This window comes from Danio rerio, chromosome 10 (genome assembly GCF_049306965.1).
Source record: "Danio rerio strain Tuebingen ecotype United States chromosome 10, GRCz12tu, whole genome shotgun sequence".
NCBI classification, from domain to species: Eukaryota; Metazoa; Chordata; class Actinopteri; order Cypriniformes; family Danionidae; genus Danio; species Danio rerio.
In genome coordinates, this window is record NC_133185.1 from 6,490,147 (window position 1) to 6,516,284 (window position 26,138).

Sequence of the window (26,138 nt, forward strand, 5' to 3'; positions counted from 1 at the left end):
ACTTAATGACAAGCGACGGTTAGCACCTCAGGAACTGAAGTCTGCAGGTAAGTCTGAGTTAACTTTAACATTAGACATTTTATAGAGATTTACAGCTGAACTGCATTTATTTCATCCAAATAACTGAAGTAATTTCCTCTTTAGTATGTAAAGAGTGTTACTTAATATTTTAAAAAGGCTTTATGTTTATTAGTGACCAAATCTCTCATATATTTTACAATAATATATGTAAACATACAAAACACCTGGATCAACTTTGTGAAAGTACCTAGGAGTAAGTCACAGACTTTAAATGAAACTTTCATTTTGTTGAAGAAACAAGATCTGTCGTTGGCCTCAATCTCCAACTCAATCTCATTTACCATCAAAGTAGTCAATACAGTTGTTATACACTACCGGTCAATAGCATGGGGTCAGTGGGATTATTAAATGTTTTAAAATAAGCTTCTCCTGCTCACCAAGGCTGTATTTATTTCATCAAAAATACAGTACACATTGTAAAATAGTGAAATGCACTATAAAATAACTAATCAAAAGTAGTTTATCATTTAATTTAATAATTTATTCCAGTGATTTTAAAGATGAATTTTTTAGATTCATTACCCCAGTCTTCAAAAGATCCTTCAGAAATCACCCTTAATATGAATTATTATTATTATTATTAACGTAAAAGTAATAAAAGCAATAATTGTTGAACAGAAAAATACTTTAAATAAAAGGACCCCAAACCTTTGACTGCAAGTGTATATACAGTAGTAGAAGGTTAGTTTTGAATAACACCTCTGACCAAATTGTACATTTATTATAAACATACATTTTAACTTTGATAACCTATTTAAAGAATTATAACTTAATTTGTTTAAAACTTAAATTGTTTCTTATTAGCAAATTATCAACAATGTGAAGGAAAAAAATACATTTTTAACATATATTTTTGCATTATTAATGCAGTACCCATTTTTTAGAGCTTTTTATATTCAGAAAAAGATATTTAGTCCAAAAAAAAGTTATTATTTGTTAACTCTTGTGAATTTAAAACTTTGTTATTGTGTTGGTTAAAAAAATCTGAAAACATGGCAACTTTGTGAATTAAGCAAAGTATTTAAAAAAATATAAAAAAAAATAAATAAAGATAATTATTTAAATTTAGTGCAATGTATTTTTTTTTTTGTCATTTTCTGTAAGCTACTGACGACATTTCTGTGATATAAATATGTTGCCATTAGGAGACTTTTAGTTAATAATAATATTAATAAATACAGCCATAAAACAGAATTTTATTAAAACTAAAATAACTGACAATCTGGATGAATGCAATTTAATTAAATTCCTTTAAATTTATAACTCATGACTGTTTAAAAACTCTTTATAAAACTACATACTCAACATGTGTCGTTAAGTGGAAAAGTAGCTATATTTTACAACTTTAATAAAATAAAATGAATGCTTTAAATGAAGTGCTTTGCATTTTTTGTTATTTTCTGTAAACTACTGATGACATTTCTGTGAAATAAATATGTTGCTATTAAGAGACTTTTAGTTTATAATAATAATAATACAAATGATAAAAATAATAATCATCACCATCTATAATCCTAATAATAATAAATAGAGCCATAAAACAGAATTTGATTAATTTTAAAAGAACATTTTAACTGGATGAATACATCAAAGAACATAAATATTAGTCTGAAAAGTTTTCATTTTGCAAACTTAACATTTTATATTCAAAAAAGATTTCTATATCTCTAATTGTCATATACAAATTCAGTGGAAAGGTTTAACTATATTTTACAACTTTAATAAAATTAACTTAATGCTCTAAATTAAGTGCTTTGTATTTTTTTATTTTTAGACATTTCTGTGAAATAAAGATGTTGCCACATGAGACGTTTAGTTTATAACAATGACATTAATAATAATAATAATAATAATAATAAACACAGCCATAAAACATAATTTTATTACATTTAAAAGAACATTTAATCTGGATATATGCAATTAAAATTAAATTCCTTTAAATGTATAACTCATCACTGTTCAAAAACTGTTTATAAAGCCACTTATTTGACAGCAAGGTTTTCATTTCTATCTATAATTTTCATATTCACTGTGTCGATATGCGGAAAAGTCATAACAATAAAGTCATAACAATAAACTTATTGTATAACAATAAACCTAATCCGTTTAAAACACGCTTTGGTTTATCATCGTTATTACAGATTAGTATTAAATCTGTATATTAGGATTACAAATAGTCCTTTCTACATAGAAAACGCTTACTTAGTACACACTTTGAGGTGTAGTACACACTTGGAAATGTTTAGTACGTAGCGGCCGTTCGTGAATACAGACGCAGCAGTCCTCCGTAAGCGGAAGGCGGTCCGTTCACATATACTGCTCGACTGTACGCGCTCAGAAAACATCTGACCTTATGAGATATCCGGACCGGACAGCTCTCCGAATCTAACCGTCCGCTTATTACACGAACCAACACCGTTATATGATTGTAAGGTAAGAAGATATAGCGTGTGAGTGGAGTTTTACTATTGGCAGTGATGAATGTCGTGTTTGTTAGCGGTCTAGCGGTGTCACATGAAGGTGCGGTCAGCAGTTCGCTTATTTCTACAACACTACAGGTTATGAAAAATACATCAATACTGTGTTTATTAGTTACTGATAAACAACAATAAATTATAATAATACCAAAGGAATGATTCGTAAGCAAAGAAATGCGTGTTTACATCATTCATAGCGAAACCTCAAACCAAAACTCGCTTAATTTATAAATACACGTCATCCTGTACAAAATGAATGTGTTTATAATATGTGAGGTGATTGAAATATATAAAGAGTAATGATCAACACCGCAAATTAAATGTTTGTAACCCTCAAGCCTGTATCTAAGCCTCTTTAAAGTTTGACCCAAGATCACATTAATTAATTTACTTCTGTTTATCTTTGTTAGTTATTCGTATATGTGCTTTGTGTGTTAATCATTGCCAAACAATAGTGATTGCTTATTTCCACATTGAGTGGTCAAGTGAGCCTTGATATGGAGTCTTGGAGCCATATCTATGTAGGTTAAAGGTAATGTCCTTTACCCCGGTTAAAGGGTTAATCTTATTAGAGGGGAGCAGAGCTGCTGTGGGTAACAGGCTTTGCCATGTGCTTCTCTTACTTTCTAATGGCTGGAAGAGGCTCTTTACTCATGTACTGTCAGCATGAAGTTGGCGTAATATTTAAGAATACACTGCTGGTGAGAAGTCTTGAAATCTTCAAGGACGCATTTTGTTTTAATTGTTAAAGTATGTTTTAATAGTAAGCATTTTAAAATGTCACTTTCAGTGATGCAGTGCTGAATTTTCAGTGTCATTGCTTCAGTCTTGCGTCACATGATCCTTCTGGTAGTAATGATTGATATAAATTAGGGCTGCACAATATATCGTTTGAGCATCAATATATCAATGTGATTATTCACAGTAGTCACATCACAGGATAAGCAATGTTGAGTTTATATTATAATTTATTATTTGCATGTGTCTCTGATGCCTGTGATTGTATAATGATTTTAAAAGCATTCAGTCATAAATTGTACCATTTTTAACCTTAACTATGATTATTTTATTGAATTTTATTTTTATCCATCAGTTACTGTACTGGAATACTGTTAAACTCGAGAAATGATATAACACTTTGTTTTAATTGTATCTTTTTCTTGATTATATTTATAGATAGTTTTGCATGAAAATACTCAACACATGCAAATACAGAAATGCTCTGCAAATAGCAAAACTTTATCTCAATGGATTAAACATTAAATTCTTTCTAAATAGAGATTTTAAGTCATCTGGTGAAATTTTATTCATATCGTAATATATATCGCAAATTAAAACAATATTGCAACGTTAAATTTTTCCAATATTGTGCAGCAAACTGAACAAAATGGACAATATTGAGATCTGTAATGGTAAACAGATTACAATTTCAACCATATTCAACACAATTTTTAAATAAATAAATGACTTTTTTTTTTTTACATAAAAGACTCAGGGGAAAATCGTGTAGCATATTACACATGCTATAAAATATTAAGAAAAAAACTAACAAAAAAGAAAATAACAAAACATTGTGCACATGTGAAAACTAATAATAATAATTAAATGGTAAACCACTTCATGACAGGATTACACCAAATAATTGTTTTAAATTGTAAATCTTTTCATAGTACCACTTATTTTACTGTATTTATTTTAGAAAAAAAAATATAGGCCTTAACCCTTTGACCGCCCGCTCTACCAAATGGTTGACTATATTTTGAATGTTTTAAACAATGACTGGTAAAGTCATTTAAAAAAATGACTGTTTTAAGTAATGGCTTACACACACAGCATAGTTGATTTACAAGAAAACAAACAAGCAAACATAATCCTGTTGCACTACTACACTTGATTTTGTTTTTATTGAAAAACAAAAAGCAAAAAAGCATGTTAAATGAGAATCTAAAATATTTTATGGCACAAAAAAATAAATATTTAGAATTCAAAAATGTTTTATTTTTATGATGTTTTAAAATAAATTGGTCTTACGCTTCATATTTTATGATTTTTCTTAATATATGCAGTGCTTCCCACACAGGTTTGAAATATACTTGCAGTGGTGGCCAGATTAAAACACATTTTACCCACAGCACATAAATAGTTAACTATATGCGACAAACAAAACATAATTTTATTTTTAACACTATTTTTATTATTATATGTTTTAAACTTTTTTTCTTTTCAATGGGTTAAAATAAAAAACGACTGTTAAAATAAAACGTTGTTTGTCTTTTATGCTGTTTCTCTTATAAACGCTATTAAAGCATTTTAAATGTATAAAATATGTATTTTATTGACATCATCAAATTTAATAAAAATATACAGCAACTGAGAAATAAATGACAGAAACAATGGAATAAAAACAGACATTGCCTCTAAAAATTATAATAATTACAAGAATAAAAAGTGTATATTATTTACATAAGACAAATGAGTTGATTACCCATTTCTATTAGTGTACAAACTGCAGCCAACTTAGATGTTATTTTTTCCTCGTCACGTTTTTAGCAAAGTTTTTCCAAGTTGTTTAGTTTAAAGAATTAATTATTTAATATCCCTCCCGCGGCTGTGCGCATCAAATTAACTACAGATTAGAAAATAAAAGCAACACCAAATCCCATCAAATACCATAAAAACTCCATTTGGTAGAGGATGATATTTTAGAAATTATGGCATGTGTTAAAAAATGCACTGAGTGTGTTAACCAGCGACATAAGGAGTTAAGAAATGCAATCCAAACGTGTGTTTTTTTGGTAGTTAAAGGAGTTAAGTGTTATTTTAGAAACATTGAAAAAGTGTCAAAATTATTGCGAAAGCATATTTGGCCTTTTTTAAGATCTTGCAAAAGAAGATGCTTTCGATAACTGCTGTGATTTTTAGATGCATTTCATTTGTGAAAACATGTAACGTATTGACTTTTAAAGATATGCAATTGCTTATTTTTGTCTCAGTCCATTCAGAATGCCTGGATCACTCCCTGCGATTTGCGAGTCCATGTGGCCCAAAGATGTGGGAATCATCGCTATGGAGGTGTATGTCCCATCTCAGTACGTTGACCAAGCAGAGCTGGAGGAGTATGATGGAGTCGGGGCCGGAAAGTACACTGTTGGTCTGGGACAGGCGCGCATGGGATTCTGCTCGGACCGCGAGGACATCAACTCTCTGTGCTTGACAGTGGTGCAGAGGTTAATGGAGAGGAACGGCCTCTCGTACGAGAGCGTGGGCCGGCTGGAGGTGGGCACAGAAACCATCATCGACAAGTCCAAATCCACCAAGACTGTCCTGATGCAGCTGTTTGAAGAGTCGGGCAACACTGATGTGGAGGGAGTGGACACCACTAACGCCTGCTATGGGGGTACCGCTGCACTCTTCAATGCCGTCAACTGGGTGGAGTCCAGCTCATGGGACGGTGAGTTTACGTGAACTTGTGCTCATTTTGCAATCGTTGTGACCCACACATCTCGACTGAGCACAGCAGATTTCTGACCCAGAGGTCAAAGAGTTTGGTACACTGTAAAAATAATGCTGGATTCCACAGTATCGATTTGTGTTGGGACAACATAAAGGAATTAAGTTAACTTGTTAAGTTTTGCAGATTGAAGTGGAGCGAACATAAAACAATTTAGTTGTTGCAAAAAAAACGTAAGAATTGTGTTGTTTCAGCTCATTTGAAATAAGTAGTTTTAACAAACTGCAATTGTCATTTTTTGAGTGAAGTTCGTCAGACAGTGAGGTTGAAGTGGCTGAGAATTATGACTAAAAACTCAACATTGTTATTGGTATCATGGTGAAGAATCGATTTAGAGACTTTCAAAATGTATGGATATTCTAACGAATCAGTTCTGAGCTTAGTTTTATTTTTATTGAACATTTTTAGTGCAAAAACATGTCAGAAAATTACATTGAGTAAAAAGATAGTATCTGTCATACTTGTAATTTGAGTTCTGACCCCCACATGAGAAATAAAAATAAAATAAAAATAGTAGTAAATAAAATTAAATTGTAATTAAATAAACAAATAATAATAACACATATAATAATAAAAATAATAAAGACACAAAAAAATACAATATTATATTGCAAAAAGGCATATTACATTTCTTTTGTCCAGGCTGAGTCTAACAGACAAGATTTTAGTCTTAGATACTTAGAGGTTCCTAAATAATCAAAGAAAGGGTCCCAGGTCCGATAAAATAGAAAAGGTTTGTTCTTCATAGCTGTGGAGAAAGCCTCAAGTGGGATTATGCTACAGACTGCAAGCAGCCATTGATTTAAACTGGGTGGTTCTTCATTAATCCACTTTACAAGGATACATTTCCGAGCACAATAAATCAAAATATGTAGTAGGTCTCTGTTCCGAAAATTATAAGGTATATCATCCTTGAGGCCCAGTAAGCAGGGGCCTCATGTACGAAGACTTGCGTGGAAATCTTACTAAAACATTGCGTACGCACAAAGCTGTAAATGTGCGTACGCAGAAAAAAATTCAGATGTATGAAACACTGCGTACGTCGAATCTCACGCATATTCTTTTGTACATCCGAATGAACGTGAAACTGAGCGCAACATGCACGAGCACAAAACCCCTCCCTGCCTCCGCCCCCGTATGAATATGCTAATGACTATGCTAATGGCAAAACCCAACGAAAAAGCAACGGCAAAATCAAGCAAAAAGAGAAACTTTGAACAGAATGTGAAATGGAGGTGCTGCTTTCGGAGGTAGACCGGAGAAAAGCGGTGTTATTTGCAAGTTTGTTCTCCGGAATTAACAACAAAAGAAAAAAATAGAGTGGGAGAGTTTAGCTGATACGGTTAACACAGTTGGGTCTGAACATCGCACTGAGTGCATTAAAAAAGAAATAGTGTGATTTATAACTGAAAAATGTTGCGATACCCCAAGCAGTCTCAGTGGCGCACCTCATAAGCAGCATGAGATCATGTACAGACACGTTCGAGCGTAAACTCGGCTCGAATCCAGCGTCTGATGAATTCTTTCTTCTTTTTTTTTCCCGCTACATATCAGATTTTGCCCACTATTTATCACGAGAAAGACAAGTAGGAATCATCAATAAGTTTGTGCATCATATTTTATTTGCACATTTATTGAATGGAAATGTTTCTGATTCACGCATGCAAATTCATCTTCAGATAGTGTCTTTATAGCAATGTGCGTGCAGTAGATAGCTCAGATTACATTGGGAAAACAGGCGACTGCTGCAAATTGTGCTTTAATGTTTAGCTGGTCAACTGTATGGTATGGAAATCTTACATACCTACTATATGAACCCGTCTCATACAGCTGCCATTGCAAGGATCAGACACTTTGTAGAGAGGAATTTAACACAACTGCCTCTAGGAGTCGCCAATGGAAATAAAACAGACACGCACAAAAAATGTGCGTACGCCTGCCAGAAAGCTGCCGTGAAGCTGCACACATTCCCACGTTCAGTTCATTGTTAGTAAATCCAAACGTGAGCGATTCTGAGCGTGAAACCTGACGTACGCAAAGTTTTTGTGCGTACGCAGCGTTGATACATGAGGCCCCAGGTCTTTGCTCCCAGTCGGAATGTACATTTTAAGATGGCGTCAAGCTGTAGTCTAATCAAGTCCCAAAATTGCTGTATATAAGGACAACTCCACATACAATGATAGAAAGTTCCAATGTCTAATTTACATTTCACACACAACTTAGACAGACCGGGATTCATTTTATGTCTAACATCAGGTGTAATAAACAGTCTATGTAAAATTTTAAATTGTCTTTCCCAAGCCGAGTTTGAGGCTAACACACCAAGAGGGTTGCTACATAGATCCAACCAGGAGTCATTGTCAATTACACTACCCAGATCAGCTTCTAATTTACACTTTAGTGAGTCAAGGTTCTCAGTTGAGCTTAGTTTTTAACAGCATCACATTTCACATTTTTGTTTTTTTTACACTTCAAAGTATATACTCAAATGTACTCATTATGATTTATTTTTTCTTAATTTTATTTAGAACTTCTGGACAAATGTCTGATTATGAATGCTGACTTAAAATAAATGTATAAAATAAATTGTAATCAAATATAAAACACTTTTCAAAAACCTAACAATTACATTCCCAACATAAAATACTAGAATTTATAACATAAAACATAACTCAAAAATGCATATGTTATACTTGTATCCATGCTGTTATTCACTTTTCCATGGTGAGATTGAGGTCATCCAAATCATGAAAATTATTTACATAAACAATGTGTTGTCCGACACCATGAAATAAAAGATGAGTATAATATGAAGCAATAGACTTCTTATTTCATCCATATGATATGTATCTTATTGAACAGCCCTACTTTAACATACAGTTTAAAAAAACATTCACATTAGCACAGGTTGAGCAATCAAACACAGCCTTTTATAGTAGACTCCATTGAATAAGATTGCAGGTGTAGACAACAGATGTAAAACAAAATGTGATGCTCATCCAGTGTGTGCGCTTTTTCCTCACTTAAGAGTGATAAAATATCGTTGTGTTCATTTAAGTATATTCTATTCTCCTAATCTTTTCAGTAGTATGCTGTTGTTGTTTTATTTTTTCAACTGTAAAACAAAAGCTGGTTCAGCATTGATACTAGTTAATTTAAAAGCCTGTGTGAAAGCTGCAGGCATCACACACATTATACCTCTCACAAACACTGTAGTAAATACCAACAATCCAAAATTAAAGAAAAATGGCTCAGGGGTAGCTTAAATAATGTATAGGTGATCTTTGGGTAAGGGATTTATCAGAGTAAATAGCAAAAATCAGTCTAAGGCACTTGAAAAAATGTGGAATTTTTTTTTTTAAAGTACCAGTAGTAGTAATAAATACTACTTTGGGCTCAGAAAGTTTAGTAAAACTCAAGAACACAGCCCGCATTCCACACCAAATGTTTTTTTTTTCCCACATATATTGTCCACGTCAAGTGTAACTATAGTGTTATAGAATAACTATAATGCTGCGTTCACACCAGCCGCGGAGAGTGATTTACATGTTAAGTCAATGCAAACGTGCGAATAGACATCCTGCGGCACGATATGCATGAATGGCGCGCGCGAGTGACGAGAATTGCGCGAATGGCACGGTGCGAATAACGCGAATGTCGCAGGGTAAAATGAGCGTTTCGCGCGAATCTCTCGAGTTCGAAAATCAGAACTTCAGCGGACATTCGCGCCGCGTTAACCAATTAGAAGCTTGCTCTTGTGGGGGCGTGATTGACGTAGAACCTGTTGATGGTGTCCCGGGGGAAATCCTCCAGGTGACACCGACAACAAGTCATCAAACTGGGCTTAGCTCAGTCAGAAGCACCTTTGAAAGCATCCATCATCCAGGTTCAGTTTCTGGAGGAGTTTATGAGCTTACAGAGCTGGATGCACCTCTGAAAGCATGTAGTGGACTCAGACACGGCCCTAAACGTATCGACACTGTTTTTCAGCCTTCATAAAGTACATAAACACTGTTATTTTCTTCATAAAGTCCATGTTAGCCATTTAGCAACGAAGCTACAGTCACCGGGCAGACAGAAGCCCTGCCCATCACGCGAATCCGCGTCTGTTCTGAAGTGAATTTGACACTCGAATGAAGCGGATTTCACGCCCGAATGAAGCGGGGTTTGACACGCAAATGAAGCGAGTAAACTCAAATATTCATGCGGCATTTTACGCGCGAATAGCGCGATTTATTCGCGCGTTCCGCGTCTGGTGTGAACACAGCATAATAATAGCATCCATAGCACTTGTTGGTAAGTAAATTCTAAATCGTGAAAATTTATATTTTCGTGTCAACTATCCCTTTAAATATGTGCTGCAATTTTGTCATCTGTCCCTTTAAATGCTCAGGCTCTTTATTAAAGCTGAGTGGATTCTGATTAGCTGTCAGAGTAATTCCAATAACATACACTGTAAAAATTATATGATCAATTATTCCTAACCGCATATGTGTTTAGGTCATTTTAACTTAAACTAAGTCAATCATGTTCTTACTTAACTTTATAAGTTATGCAAGCTGTTTTAAGTCTGTTTAACATAATATTCAAGTTCAATGGACTCATAAGGTTAATTTGATTCAGCTTAAAAATTTAAAGCAACCAGGATTTTTTTCACAGTGTAGTCATTATAGTGATGTCCGCTATTAAAAAATAATAATTTTTAAAGTTTAGGATTATGGTCTTTGGTGAAAACAGCCTTAATTTAAAAGCATTATTAGTCACTCGTTTTATTAAATATGAATTTTGTAGATACCCTGATGTTATTGTAAACTCTCTTCAAGTATTGCAGGATTAATTGTGGTAGTGAGAGTTTGAACTTAAAAATCTAAAATAATTTAGTATTTATTTATTTTTCTTTTAAATAGGGATGAGCAAGCGAAACATCCTTAATTATGTTAAAAACACATTCAAATGAAAAAATAAGGGTAATAATGGTTTTAAAATATGCTTTATTATATTATATTTATTATATCTTAAATGCAGAAAGATTCTTCTCAGGGCTGGTTCTTATTTTTGACAGACAACATGCGATAATAAACCAGATAAAATCTTCTGGCCATTAAAATAGCCACTGAAGATGGCATGGAATTTAAAAACGGCTAACTGACACTGAGATTCCCCCACAATAAATAACTCTTCAGAACTCAGAGGTTTCTTTTTGATCCCGCAGGTCGTTACGCTCTGGTTGTTGCTGGTGATATTGCTGTGTATGCCACGGGCAGCGCCAGGCCTACAGGGGGAGCCGGAGCTGTGGCCATGTTGGTTGGACCAAATGCCCCTCTGGCCTTCGAGAGAGGTGACCTTTGCCACACTAACACAGAGAGCTCTAACTGAGCAGGCTGTTATCATTGTAGATGCTCTGTATTTATGAAGATGCTTTGTTATTCGTTAATTACAGATTTACATTTAAGAAAATATTTTAGATTTCCTGAAGTAACTGAAATGTAATCCCATTTTAACAGGGCTTCGTGGGACACATATGCAACATGCGTATGATTTTTATAAGCCGGACATGGTGTCGGAGTATCCAGTGGTGGATGGCAAGCTTTCCATCCAGTGTTACCTCAGTGCTTTAGATCAATGCTACTCCGTCTACAAGAACAAGATCCATGCCCGCTGGCAAAGAGGTTGGCAAATATGTCCACAAACCTTTTATTTCTTACCTATTACTAAAATTTCTGATTGCATCTCGTGCTAGATAGAATTGGTAAGCTATTACTAGGCCCACACGGAATCTGCGCACACAGAAATCTGCAGATTTTTAGCCCATCATTGAGTCTATTTATTAACTGTAATTAATTTCTTTCAATAATATTATTGACTAAAATGAAAATGTTCATATGATTTATTTAAAATACAGTTTTTAAGATAGTATTTTCTGTCTTGTAGTAGAGATATTACATGAGAGACTTGCTTTGTTTGCCAAATAAGTGGATCTAATTGGATTTTCATTGTAAACAATAAATAAAAGCTAAAAGGGTGTTATTTTTTTACTTCATTTATACAATTTATCGTTATGATACTCAGCAAAAATCATTCTGCATAAACCCGCAGATGTTTTATAAAATTCTGCACAGAATTAGCAAAAAATGTCCGCATATTCTGACTGGCCCTAGCTATTACCAAAACGTCCTCAAGAGATGAATCAAACTTTAATTTAGATTAGATTGATTAGCTTAGGTTAGATTTATTTATCATACTTTAGATTAACAGCGAATAATCACATCCAGAAATAAAAGGTTTTTATTTTACATAGTATATACAGTTGAAGTCAGAATTATTAACCGGCTAGAGTAAAAGCAGTGTTTAAATTTTTTAAATTTTTAAATTTTTTTTTTTAATAGTCTACAGAACAAACCGTTGTTATACAATAGTTTGCCTAATTACCATAACCTGCCTAGTTAACCTAATTAACCTAGTTAAGCCTTTAATGTCACTTTAAGCTGTATAGAAGTGTCTTGAAAAATATCTAGTCAAATATTATTTACTGTCATCATGGCAAAGATTAAACAAATCAGTTATTAGAAATGAGTTATTAAAATTATTATGCTTACAAATGTGTTGAAAAAAAATCTCTCTGTTAAACAGAAATTGGGAAAAAAAATAAACAGGATGGCTAATAATTCAGAGGGTTTAATAATTCTGATTGCAACTGTATATGTCAATTTTTAAGAGGAATAAACCAACAGAAAGGTTTGCCTTCTTGATAATGCACATTCCAGCAGACCAAATCATGACTAGGACTCATTAAACAATTTTAGGCTATCTAACTTTAAACTTAATGAGCTAAGTCAATTAATGAACTTTAAGATGCGTGTTATATTTATTAATTTAATGTATGTTTTTTTCAGAGGGGACTGAAGGGCGTTGTAGTCTTGAAGACTTTGGCTTCATGGTGTTCCACTCTCCTTACTGTAAACTGGTCCAGAAGTCTTTGGCTCGTCTAATGCTCAACGATTTCCTCTGTCATCCCAGTCCAAACATGGAAAGCGGCCCATTTAGCGGACTGGAAGCTTTCAGGTGAAGATCCAGCTTCTGCTGTAAATATATGAAATGCAAACATTTTTGAAATACATTTAACATTCTCTTCCCTTTCTTTTTGTAGAGATGTAAAGATTGAGGACACTTATTTTGACAGAGATGTGGAGAAGGCCTTTATGAAAGCCAGTTCTGAACTGTTTGATGACAAAACAAAGGCATCTCTCCTTATATCAAACCAGAATGGCAACATGTACACCCCCTCAGTGTACGGCTGCTTGGCTTCAGTTCTTGCACAGTAAGTGCCACAGTTCCTCATGCATGATTGTGTGCGTTTATAATAACTCAAAGCCAAAGCAAATGTTATGCACTAGTGTTTTTAATTTCATTTCATTTGAAATCTTTTTAGGCACACACCACAGCAGTTAGCAGGACAGAGAATTGGTGTGTTTTCTTATGGCTCGGGCTTCGCTGCTACACTTTACTCCATCAAAGTCACTCAAGATGGCACACCTGGTACGTATACGCACAAAAAACACACACACACAGGTCATATGGATTTGTAATCTGGCTCACATGGACACATTCAGTGCAGACACATGGTTACCTTCTGCAACTGCACAGTACATGTTATTATTATGAATAAAGCATTGCAATTTTCGACTTTCGTTTTTTTCACTTGTACAAAGACACGTGAAGCATATGCATTTGGTACCTCTGTGTTACAGTGCCCAGCATAAACAAATACACCCATTACAGATCTTTCTTTCAAGTTAATACTGTCTATACAATGAGAAATATCTGTATATACAGTACGTTACATTAGTAAGTACCAAAGCCAAAACTGGAACAAATCTAACAAATAGCTTCAAATCATGCTGCAAAAATGAGTACACCCCAATGAATATGTTAGGGAAACATTAAACAAAATAAATAAAGAGGAAAAAAATCAAGAGAATCATAAAAAATGTTACATTTAGTTGGTAATTATTTTTTGCAACACCTTGATTGAATTTTAATGTATTGGCTGCGTCCGAAACCACCAACTACTCAGTAGGTACTGTATTTGAATTTAAGTGTACTACTCGGTCGTTAGAAAAGTATGTTCTATACAGTATGAATGCGAAAAGTATAAATGGAATTCGGACGTACTACATCCGCCATTTTGTCAAGGTCACGTGACCTACCTTTGTCAGTTTCGTCGCTTCAGTTCCATTCATGAATACTCTCGAGGGGCATCATGGGATAGCGCAGCGTTCATGGAATGTGCACTTCAGAATCTCGCCGGAAGTAGTAAGTCATCCTGGTACTTCTTGCATACTGACTTTCGAATTCTATGAATTCGGTCTTACTACTCAGCTCACATACTGATTTTAGTGTACTATATAGTGTGGAAGTATGCGGTTTTGAACGCAGCCATTATCTTTTTATTTATAAAGATGTTTGGTGATCACACTCTTATTTTAAAGTTCATATGGCATCAAAATTTACAATATTTTGCTGTGTGCAAAAAAAGCTACGCCCCAACTCAATATTCCATTTCAGTAGGAAGTACATCAACATACTGAAATAAGTCTCTGCAGCTTCTATTTCACATGGGCTTTAGTGAACATTACTGTGTAATAATATATTTTGGTGCATTTAAACATTTTGTCTATATTCACTGACAAATGGATAGAAATATTCATTTTCAGAAGAGCGTGCACTCATTTATGCTGACTCATGTAAACCACTTTGCATTCTTTCATGCTAAAATTGTGCAAATTACTAGAAACTCTGGGCACATTCTCTAGTCCAGTGGTTCCCAACAAGGAGGTCCCGGTCCACAAGCAGTGAATTATTAGAACAATCATGTTGCCTTAGTTAATTTTATCCCCTGGCTGACCAAAAATGGACATTTGCAATTCGCACTCCACAAAAAAGACATTTCACCTTCAGCAGCTAATAATAATGAACCAAGCAAACGTACTGGACCCAGGTGAGAAAGCTCCAAACATTTCGGGTCACTGCATTAGCAATACTACCAATAAACATGAAATGCAGGAAATACCAAGGTAATTACCTGAACTATGGTTTTATTGCATTTTCTCAAAGCAAAAAGTCCCTGACCCAGCCACAGTGCGTTATCGTGGCCAAAGTTCTTGCTAACGAATGCATGAGGCTGTCCATTTGCAGACGACCCATCCCCAATACCGCAAGGTGCTATCTATTATTTGTGTATAAACATATGTAGATTTAGTAATAAACATACCGTTTGTTTGAAAACAACCTTTTTTTGTCATACCTACTGCAACAAATATGAGTGATAATATCATTAAATGTGGAAGGGGGCCCTTACAATATTTTCCAGGGGAAAAGGGGGACACAGGCAAAAAAAAGGTGGAGAACCACTGCTCTAGTCTACTTAGACTTCCATCTTGCACACATTGCACTTGGTTCTGTTTATTCCGTTTTTGACTCCCTTGTGAACTGATACTTCTAAAGCGTGGATGCCACACAAATAAGCACATTTTTTAAGCAAAAAAAAATAAAACATGCAATGTAAGCTCAGTTACAGTAGTCCAGCAGTGTTTGTACTATTCTTATGATGAAAACACTTACAATCACATACAGCTGAAACCAGATGTTTACATACACTGTATAAAAAGGCACATAACCATTTTAAAAAAGTCAGATGTTAATGTGACTAAACTTTTTCTCTTTTAGGTAAGTTAGGATTATCAAATTAGCTTCTGTTATAGCAGAATTCTTAATAGCAGAATAATGAGAGATTTTTTGAGAAATTGTTATAACTTTTCTTGAAAGTCAAGTTTACATACATTAAGATTATTCTGCCTCTGAAAAAGGTCAGATGATGATGATGTCAAGGTTTTTCTAAGTTTCTGATTGGCTTATTGACAACAATGGAGTTAATTTGAGGCACAACTGTTGAATAGTATTTAAGGAAAACCTCAAACACACTGCTTCCTTGTGTGACAACATGGGAAAATCAACAAGCCAGAATCAACAGAAAGCCAGACTACAATTAGCTAAATTACACTGGGAAAAAGAATACATTTTCTAGACATGTCTTGTGGTCTGACGGAACTAAGATTGAACTGTTTGACCATAATGACCAGTGTTACATTTGGAGGACAAAGGGGAAAGCTTACAAGCTTAGTAACACCATCCCAACTGTGAAGTATAGAAGGGCGGTAGCATCATGTTGTGGGGCTGTTTGTTAGCTGGCATCATGAAGAACATTATGTAGAAATACTGAAGCAACATCTCAAGACATCAGCCAGGAAATTAAAACTTTGCCACCAATGGGTCTTCCAAACAGACCATGACCCTAAGCATACTGCCAAATTAGTTCATATGTGCTTTAAGGACAACAGAGTGAATGTTTTGGAGTGGCCATCACAAAGCCCTGATCTTAATCCTATAGAAAATTTGTTGAAAAAGTTGAAAAAGCTGCCAAGACAACCTGCAAATCTGACTCTGCTACACCAATTCTGTCTGGAGGAATGGGCCAAAATTAGTTCAAACTATTGTGAGAGGCTTGTGGAAGAATACCAAAGCATTTGACCAAAGTTAAACAGTTTAAAAGCAAACTAAAAAATACCAAGGAACTGTCTAGAAATTCTCAAAAAAAAAAATTCTCTCATTATTCCGATATTTAGCAAATGTAAATCATTTAGGTAATCCTAACGGACCTAAAATAGTAAACGTTTAGTATAATTTACCATCAGACATAAAAAAAAATGGTTATGTTCCTTTTTTTTTAGAGTGTATGTAAACTTCTGGTTTCAACTGTACATGTAAAGAGTCCACTCCGAGCAAATGAACAAAAGTAGCAATCTGATTAGTGGAACAGTTTTTAACAATGTGGTGAAAAAAAAAATTATAAAGCGTTTCTTTAAAATTGATACTTCAATGTCTGGCATTTTGCGCGTGCACTGAAATGTGTGCATGGTCACATTGGCAACCAGTGTTTAGTCACGATGATGAAAATCACGAGTAAAAAGCATCCCAGTGAGAACGGGCCCTCAGTGTTTATATAAAGAGCCTAGTCATACCAGCCAGTTGGAATTACTATTACTATGTTGACTGACAGTCAGTTATCATACTTGCATCTTTATTTGAAGGCTCTGCTCTGGATAAGTTGGTCTCCAGCTTGTGTGACTTGCCGGCCAGACTGGACTCTAGGCAGAAGGTTTCACCGGGTGTTTTTGCTGAGACAATGAAGCTCAGAGAAGAAACCCACCATTTAGGTAATCAACATTGTTTTGTCTTTATTAATAAACCGCTTGATGACATTACTTGATGGCGTGATGTTTCTTCGGTTACAACAGCAAACTACATCCCTCAAGGCTCAGTAGATGAGCTTTTCCCGGGAACATGGTACCTCACTCGTGTGGACGAGAAGCATCGCAGACAGTATGCCAGACGATCCATGAATGATGACAGACCCCTGGAGGCCGGACTGGTCAGTTCCAGCATGGCAGCTGAGGTATTTATGATGCCGTTTTCTTCTGGAAAGATCATCCGTAGCTCGCAGTCTGTATGCATGCTTGTACTTGCGCCTTAAATTCTCCCGCTAATTAGTGTTTCCACAATGTTGTGACACTGGCCTAGCCGGTTGTCTTACCAGTTCCACAGAACAACATTATACTTGTGGAAAACAGCAATAAATATCTCTATTGACGTCACCTTTACTGAATGTGAGCAGGGTTCCCATGGGTCAATTTCTGGAACTTCATGGAGTTTGAAAAGGTCTATTCCAGACATTGAAAGTTAGTTGTTGTTGTTTTTTTTTTGGCCAAGTCATGGAATATCAGGGGATTTTGTTTGTCACGTTAAATGTTAGTTTCCATTTGCTTTTTTAATCGCATTGTTTTACACCTGATGATTAGGCGATTTTCAAGCTATTTTTTACCCTTTCACACTCATCAACCGGCAGTCAGTCAGGTCTGAATTTATAGGCTATATACATTTTAATGTTACAGTTTAGTTATATTTAGTAAATGTTAGGTGTTGTCTTTTTTACAGGGTTCATACACATTTTTACTACTAAAAGTGCATGACTTAGCCAGAACTTTCAAGTACATTTTCATGACGTAATGTCTACATATACATGGTAAATAATAAGAAAAACTATGACGTTCAAATTTATTTTAGCATATCATAGAACACAACAATCTATTTTGCTTAAATTTGTTTTTATATCTTTATAAAGTTGATTTTGGTAATGCTTAAACAGCACCAACAATGTTAAGAGCAAGTTTTTGGCCAAGAACAGAAAAGAAGTAAAGAAAACTAACCTATATTCAAGTTAAGGCTGCACAATATATCGTTTCAGCATCGATATCACATTGTGTGCATCTGCAGTAGTCACATCGCAAGATATGCAATGTTGGGATTATAGTTTAACATAGAGATTAATTATAATGGAGTAAACGTTTATCATCTTAATGCCTTTTTACAGAGATAGTTCACCCAAAAATTACTCACCATGTTCATTACACCCTTCACTTGTTTTAAACATTTATGAGTTTTCTTTTTTTAATGAACACAAAGAGAATAAAATTTAATAACTCCTATAGCATTGAAACAAGTAAAGTGTGAGTAAATAGTGAGAACATTTTAATCTTTGAGTGAACTGTCCCTTTAAGTTCTGTGAGTGTGTGAACATTTCAATATTTCACATATTAAAACATCCGGCCACAAGGAATGTTCTGTAACTTTAATAAAGATTAAATAATAAACAATGAAGACTATGCAGTGCTGATTATTTCATATCTGTACTTGAATAGTGAATATCTGAAAACTATAATTCTACTATATGATTATAATAAAACTATATGATTTGTTTATCTCTGCTTGTCATTTATTTGTTATATATTATTTGTGATTCACTCCTTTACACAATCCTCCCAATTAATCCAAATAAACCTGCTAAATCATCTGGTGAAATTGTATTCACATCGCAATAAACATCACAGAAATACAAAATATGGTAATGTCAGATTTTTCCAATATTGCGCAGCCCTGATTTAAGTGTTAAGATATTTACTAATCTAATTTTCATGACTTTTCCAAAACGTTGTGGGTTTTTCTGTTTTTCCAAAACTTTTCCAGGCCTGGAAATTGCTATGTCCAAATTCCATGACTTTTCCTGGTTTTCCAAGACCGTATGAACCCTGTTTTTATATACAGTTAAAGTCAAAATTATTAGTCCTCTTGTAAATTTTTTGCTTTTGCATTTCTGAAATAATGTTTAACAGTGCAAGAAAATTAGAGAAATGTTTAAATAACAATATTTAGAAATCTTGTCTCTGTTAAAGGGAAATTGAAGAAAAAAATATATAGGGGCACTAATAATTCAGGAAGGCTAATAATTCTGACTTCGACTGTATATCCAAGCCCTGAATCCAAGACCAATTTCCTCACAAGGACAATAAAGTACAGAATGACTCCACTGAACTAAAGTGAAATTCAGTCACCAGACTATCACAGACTATATGTTAACTGAGGCAAACATGTCAGGATATACATTTTTGGGTTTAATATGAGCACTTCAGTGTTTGGGTGTTAAAAAATAGACAAGATAAAAGCTAAATATACATTTTATAAAAAATACTATCCAGCTATCAAATATAGGTGAGGGAACACTTCAAAGCCATGCAAATATCAAGTACTTTTATTGTTATTTTGCAAATCTGAGGATAATCATCCATTGTGGTAGTGATAATTAAATTCCTACAAAATGACATTAAAATGCTTTTACACCAGCTGCATTTACAAATATAGCCTATGAATAGCCTAATAATAAACTATGCTTATTAAGAAATACATATTTATTATATTTTTACATTGTTAACTCCCAAAACATTTATGTGAATATGTTAATAAAAAATCTAAAACATTATCTGATTATTTAACTGCATTTTGCAACTCAAAGAGGGTATTTTAACCTGCAGGCAGCACAATAAACTAATAAAGATCCTAACTTCTTCCAGAAAAACAGCCATGCCAGGGCTCGAAATTAACTTTCTTACTTGGTAGCACCGGTGCTCCCAACATGAAATATTTAGGAGCACCAGAAAAAATTTAGGAGCACCCACCAAAAATGTATAATATTGACAAGTTGTATATTAAAGGATTTATTGTATTTGAAAACAACATCAATTGGGACTAACAAAATACAGAAACAACTATCTAACTAATGCTGTGATGATTTAATATTTGTGCAATAATTCTAAAATGAATTTTGAATAATTATAAAATATTAATGATGACGATGATGACAATAATACTAATAATGAAATATATTTTTCATTATCATGCTGCCTTGAATGTGCTTTAATGTAAGTTATCTGCTATATAAAGTCCTACTGTTACTTTATGAAAAATAAATTTATAGTTTGCATCAAACACAAATGAAGCATTGTAGTAAGAAATATTTGTTTTGTACTATTATGTTTATATGCATGTCAATTTAATAAATAGTAGCCTATTTCTGCTACAAAACAAACGATATAATATAATAAATCCATTAAATTCAATGCTGAAAGCTGCAAAGCAGTCATCAGTAATTAAATAGAAAAATAATATACACCTCAAGAAAGAACAGACAAAAGAAAGTAAGAAAAGTCTCACTTTTAAAAGTTTTGGTTTCGGTTCGTGTCGTTTTAATGCTCAGCTTCGTTACGCGCTGAATTACATTTTTCTGTGTTTGTGGAAAAGCATGCTAGTCAGCCGACCCAATATATGAGGGGGGCAGAGCAGGATTCTCCCAATGACCACCTGCGCTATACTGTTTTTTGTTATAACCCGCATCAGTTTAAACGCAGTAAAGGCAAGCTTCATTGGCGATGGTGTTTTAGCGGACATTTGCGCTGTTGCAGCCTGATCTCACGAGGAAACGTATGAAAAAGTTACGAATTGCCGTGAGATTGTGTTGGCAGCACACGCAGTGCATGCAACGCATCGAGATTCAGTGTACTTTTCACTCTTCAGCAGTTTGCATTCCCCGCGGTCACAGAAGCTCCCTCCCTATCATCTGACAGCGGAAAGTCTTGAGTGATTGACAGCTAATATGAACCAATATAGCGGCAGGGAAGAGCGATTTTACCATGTTAAAAAAAAAAAAAAAACAGGTCGCACTCCAACCTGAATATTCAGTCGCACGAATGCTCCCAATATATATTATGAGGTCGCAAAGCTCAAATTTCAGGCGCATATATGACCAAAATGGTCGCTATTTCGAGCCCTGCATGCTGATTTGTCTTCACAAGAATGGTTGGAGTCATTATCCTTCAAACTATTGTACATTCTTTTACAGGAAAATTTTTATTTATTTGTTTTATTGTTGATTTTGTTTTAATTTACATTAAAAACGTAATAATAAAATAATGTGTTTTTATTTCTGGTCAATTTGTTTTTTGTTTGTTTTTGTTTTTTTTCATAAAAAAAAGAACACTACAAAAAGTACCGATAAGAGAACCGGTAAAGTACTAAACCGATGAGTGGTATCGATAAAAGTAGCAATACTGTAGTAAAACCTTAGCGATACCCGTCCCTAATATTACGAATGCACACATTGCGATTTCGATGCTGAAATGATATATTGTGCAGCCCTATAGTGGACGGTGCACTCTGCTACTTTTGGGCGGGACAGAAACAAACCGCCCTTTATGGCACAAGTCATTATAATCCATAATTTCGATAGCTCAGAGCAATGCTTTCCGTGTCCGGTGTGAAAGCCATTTTACATCACAAAAAGACTACACCAAAGATTTTCTTTTTTTTTTGTGCAAATTTTTGGTAGTTTTTCTCTGTTGACTGAAAAAAATGTTTTGGGTTGCTAATTTTTGGTCCATCTCTAGTTTGCAGGAGTTAAGAAAATGGTGTTCAGATTGTCCAAACTCTGACATCTAATTAACCTCGACACACGTCTGAATTACTACTGTGAAAACCTCCTCCTCATAACTACAGTCCAAGGTTTCTTTTTCTACAGTAAAACGTGTTTGTCTGACTGACTTTTATTTTTCTGTTTCTCAGCATATTCCCAGTCCGCTCAAGAAGATGCCCCGTATCCCCACTACCACAGCTGGCCCTGAGGTGGTCGTCATGAGCAACGGGGATCATTAAGTTCACCTCTGTGAGGTGCGCAATATGGCAGATCACAGCGAGGACACGTGATCTGTGGAGGAAAAAGGGCCCCAGGACTTCTGCAGCTATATCACCGATCAGCGAGTGGTAGAAAACCTCAAAGCTTTTTAAATGTTCCAGGACAGAATTAGTTTGACCGTCACTGTGTTGAAGATGGCAAAGGGTAGTTTAGTACATGGGAAGATTTGTCTGTGGTGAACTTCCACAAACTGCTGCTCAGAGTCGTCTATGCAGAAACTCGTTTAATCCTTTTAAGTTCAAATGTCCCCCTGCTGGCATTTCACAAGCTCTGTGTTTTAGCATGAGGCTAATCCTATCGTTTAAAATGGATGATGCTTGAGGGGGCCGGCGCATCGAACCTCGAAGCATCCCTAATTGTTTTTAACTGAAGTAAAACCTGTTGTCTGTATCGTTAGGTCCGCGTCAGAATTTCTTTTAAAAACTTTTTCTAGTCAGTCTTACCGCCATGGCCATGTCAGGGAAATGTGCCTGGATCACATATATTTATGAGCCATACAGTTTTAATTTCAAAGATTTATATAGTGATTGTTTAGTTGCTGCTAAACTGGCATATTTTAGCTTTTATGTCGTTTGAAACGAGAATCGTTTTGGATTTTCTTTCTTGCAAAAGTTGATGGTGTTCATGTTCAACATTTATTGTTGAGGACTAGGCCAAAATCGATGAAAGTTGTAATAATCGGTCATCTTTTGAACCGTCGTAGATTTAAAAAAGACACCACTGTCATGTCATCCATTAACCCAATTGGCATCATCCCTAATTCCACATTGTTGATCTGTTGATAACCTGCAACGATTTCATGAGCTCAAGTGATCAAAAACGTTTGATTGTCGCAACCACAAAGCACTTCTCGGTAACCATTTGAACGTCAAGATTTTGTGGTAGGGGAGAAGCAATATAAACAGTAATAATATAAATCGTAAACAGTAGCACCTTAAAATCTTGATGTTAAATATAGACTATTATAAGCTAAAAGCAAACCAGAGAGATTATAAAGCTAATTGCTGAAACACTGATAGCGAGATGGTATTTCCTTTATGAACATTCTTCAGTCCGTGGGTCCATGCTAACATCTGAAGAAGAAAAAAAAAACAGCACTTCTGGTCCAGCTGCATATCCATCAACCTCCAGAAGCCTTATTTTAACCATGTACAAAACACACACACACACACACACACACACACACACACACACACAGATAAAAAGGGTTTATTTTGGCTAAATTGTACAGAGATTTTTCTTTTCATTCTGCTGCCAGGACATGTTGACTGTAAAGTTATAACTTGAAACAGCCAATGTTTACAAGACGTTTCCCAGAGATCAGCAATGTACAGGACTAACTTATATTTGTGGATGGACTAAACAACAACAAATTGTGCCCATCAGGTGGAATTTGTAGCAAAGCAAGCTGTACAGACAATGTCAAAACTCTGTGGGAATCTGCTCGTATATGAACTGAGGATTAAAGGTTCATTTGCTGAAGTCTCGGTTTATTCTTTGAAGCTGGAGCTTTGGATTTCAATGTTTTGTGTTGAGTGAATGTTCAGTCATGTGTTTTGCTAATATTTACATATTTAACATAGACTCACACGCTTTTACTTTGTCAGACAGAGAGAGTGGCCTAAATATATGGCTGAGGGAAGGAGTCCAATTCTGCATTTACACTAGATGACGCATTCCTCACATGCACACAGTTTAGATAGAAATCATAGAGCTAGCTACTAAATATTAAAGATGTGAACCTACAATAGTCTCACGGTTCGGTTATGATTATGATGCCATCAATTCGATATCACGGTGCATTTACGATGCTTTCCATAAACAATTACAGTATATATTTAACTTAACAGCACGAGACTTCTTCTATTAAAATGTATAAATATATTTATGTATTATTTGTAATACAATTTTGTCCTTTAGTACAAGCAGTCCGATAAGTAAACTGTACATTGAACAACTCCAGTATATGCACAGAACAACATGAGCTTTTACAGCAAATAAACAAGGGCTGTTTCTCAATATGCGTTCTTCAGCGGTCTTGCGTCCTCGTGTTCTCGTGAAACGTCATCATCAGCTGCCTAAGTTCAGTTCCAATACTCATGACCTTAAGTACGGAGGACGCGTGAAACTTCCCGGATGTGTTCTTGATATCGAGGACGCACCGATGCAGACTTGAGCACCGAACTTGCTCTGGAAGTCCCAGAAATCATTGCGACTGAAGGTGGGAAGCGTTGCATTTTATCGAGATTTATTATTAAAGTTCATAGATATGACTTATTTACCTCAGGAGTTTCCCTAAATGAAACGGTGAAAGTAAACATTACCATGGACATCCTAATAAAGGAATAAACACATTAAGGGTGTTTGTTTGCTGAAATTCGTATTAAAATCTGTTTTATTTATATTGTGCAACATCTATTAATAATGTTTTTATGCAAAGTATATATTTTGAAAAGGGGAAAAACAATAAATCGTTGTATGAAGGCTGTAATGTTTAAATAATTTACCATTTAAAACACATGAAGGTCATGTGACCATCAGGAAGAACGCAGCATCTCAATTCTCAAAGGACGCGTACTCTGCCCTCGCGGTCTCCTGAGTTCGTTCTTCCAAGGACACCTGGCAAGACCGGTCTCCACAAGAACAAAAGTCCGTTCTCTGTGTTCTTGGAATTGAGAAACAGCCAATGAGTTTATTTGCTTTATGAGCCCTGTCGAGTGAGTTCTTACACCCTTGTGATTGGTCAACCGCTCAACAGAAAGGGCTGCGATTGGCTCTAATGCTCTGGCTCCAGCAGAGTTTCTGTGTTTTTAAATAGTTGGTATGTTTTAATTACTCGCGCTTGCCTTCCCTCACCTTAGCGCAGGGATCAACCAAACTCGGTCCTGAAGGTCCGGTGCCCTGCAGGGTTTAGCTCCAACTTGCCTCAACACACCTGCCTGGGTGTTTCAAGTATACCTAGTAAGAGCTTGATTAGCTAGTTCAGGTGTGTTTGATTAGGCTTGGAGCCAAAATCTTCAGGACACCGGCCCTCCAGGAACAAGTTTGGTGATCCTTGCCTTAGCGCATATGAGATAAATGATATCAATTTGTAAGAACCGGTTATCATGTATTACTGAACTGATATTGAATTGTTCACGTCTGCATCACGGTGCACCAAAGAAACAATTAACTTTGACACCCCTACTAAATATATACAGTCAAGCCTCAAAATATTCAGAACTCTGGCAAATTCTGACAAAGTTTTTGTTTGTAAATGTAAATAAAAGTTGAGAAACATTTCTTCATCAAAATGATGCATCTAATACATTGTCGTCTCATCTTTTGGGAGGAACTCGTGTGGCAAAAAGTGCTGATTGAAAAATACTAACTTTAAATCGGAATTGGCGAAGTGGAATGGATAATTTTGGGCTTAACTTACTAACTACTGTATATATAAACACACACACACACACACACGTCACCATTTTTTTCTAAAAACATATTTCCAAAGGTGCCGTTGACTTGAAATTTTCATCAGATATTGGTAACAACTGAAGAAATCCACATATGCAAAGAAAACATGTTATTCATTTACAATGAAGTGTGATAAAATGAAATGACACAGGGAAAAAGTGTTGAACACATGAAGAAAGGGAGCTGTAGGAAGGCACTGAAAGCCCAGACAGCAGCTGAAACCTCTCAGTAGATCTTCAGCAACCTTCTGCTCTTCTTCAGTGTAAATAAAGATCAGCTGCTTCAGTCCAACATCTACATTAGCAGGAGGATGAAATAAGGGTGGACAGATGTTCAAGATCATCTAAACTGGGCCGATCAGCAAGCCCTGCACTGAGACACCAGCGAATCAGCTGACGACACTTACGCACAACACAGT

General features: G+C 35.1%; 2 protein-coding genes across 13 annotated transcripts in view; one reads left to right on the top strand and one right to left on the bottom strand.

Moving 5' to 3' along the window:
• hmgcs1 (3-hydroxy-3-methylglutaryl-CoA synthase 1 (soluble)) lies at positions 1 to 23,759 on the top strand. 4 transcript variants are annotated; one of them, XM_005155491.4, is made up of 10 exons: positions 1 to 47; positions 5,552 to 6,009; positions 11,282 to 11,407; positions 11,574 to 11,738; positions 12,963 to 13,131; positions 13,217 to 13,387; positions 13,499 to 13,605; positions 17,217 to 17,342; positions 17,424 to 17,581; positions 22,135 to 23,746. In XM_005155491.4, exons 2-10 carry the CDS (start codon positions 5,562 to 5,564, stop codon positions 22,222 to 22,224), a joined length of 1,560 nt encoding a protein of 519 aa, XP_005155548.1. In that variant the 5' UTR covers positions 1 to 47; positions 5,552 to 5,561; the 3' UTR covers positions 22,225 to 23,746. The 4 variants fall into 4 exon arrangements, 3 of the variants coding, with proteins under 3 accessions (XP_005155548.1, XP_073769782.1, NP_957379.2); XM_073913681.1 differs by lacking the exon at positions 1 to 47 and adding an exon at positions 2,420 to 2,601; NM_201085.2 differs by lacking the exon at positions 1 to 47 and adding an exon at positions 2,422 to 2,514 and having other exon boundaries at positions 22,135 to 23,759.
• LOC141376290 (serine/threonine-protein kinase pim-3-like) overlaps positions 23,458 to 26,138 on the bottom strand; it is a 6,224-nt gene continuing 3,543 nt past the window's right edge. For 5 of the 9 annotated variants that reach the window (XR_012386089.1, XM_073914379.1, XM_073914378.1 and 2 more), the window contains one exon: positions 23,458 to 26,092. The gene's annotated coding sequence lies outside the window, so the exon portion shown is untranslated. The remainder of the gene's footprint in view (positions 26,093 to 26,138) is intronic. The other 4 variants (XR_012386088.1, XM_073914384.1, XM_073914380.1 and 1 more) reach the window with 3 other exon arrangements.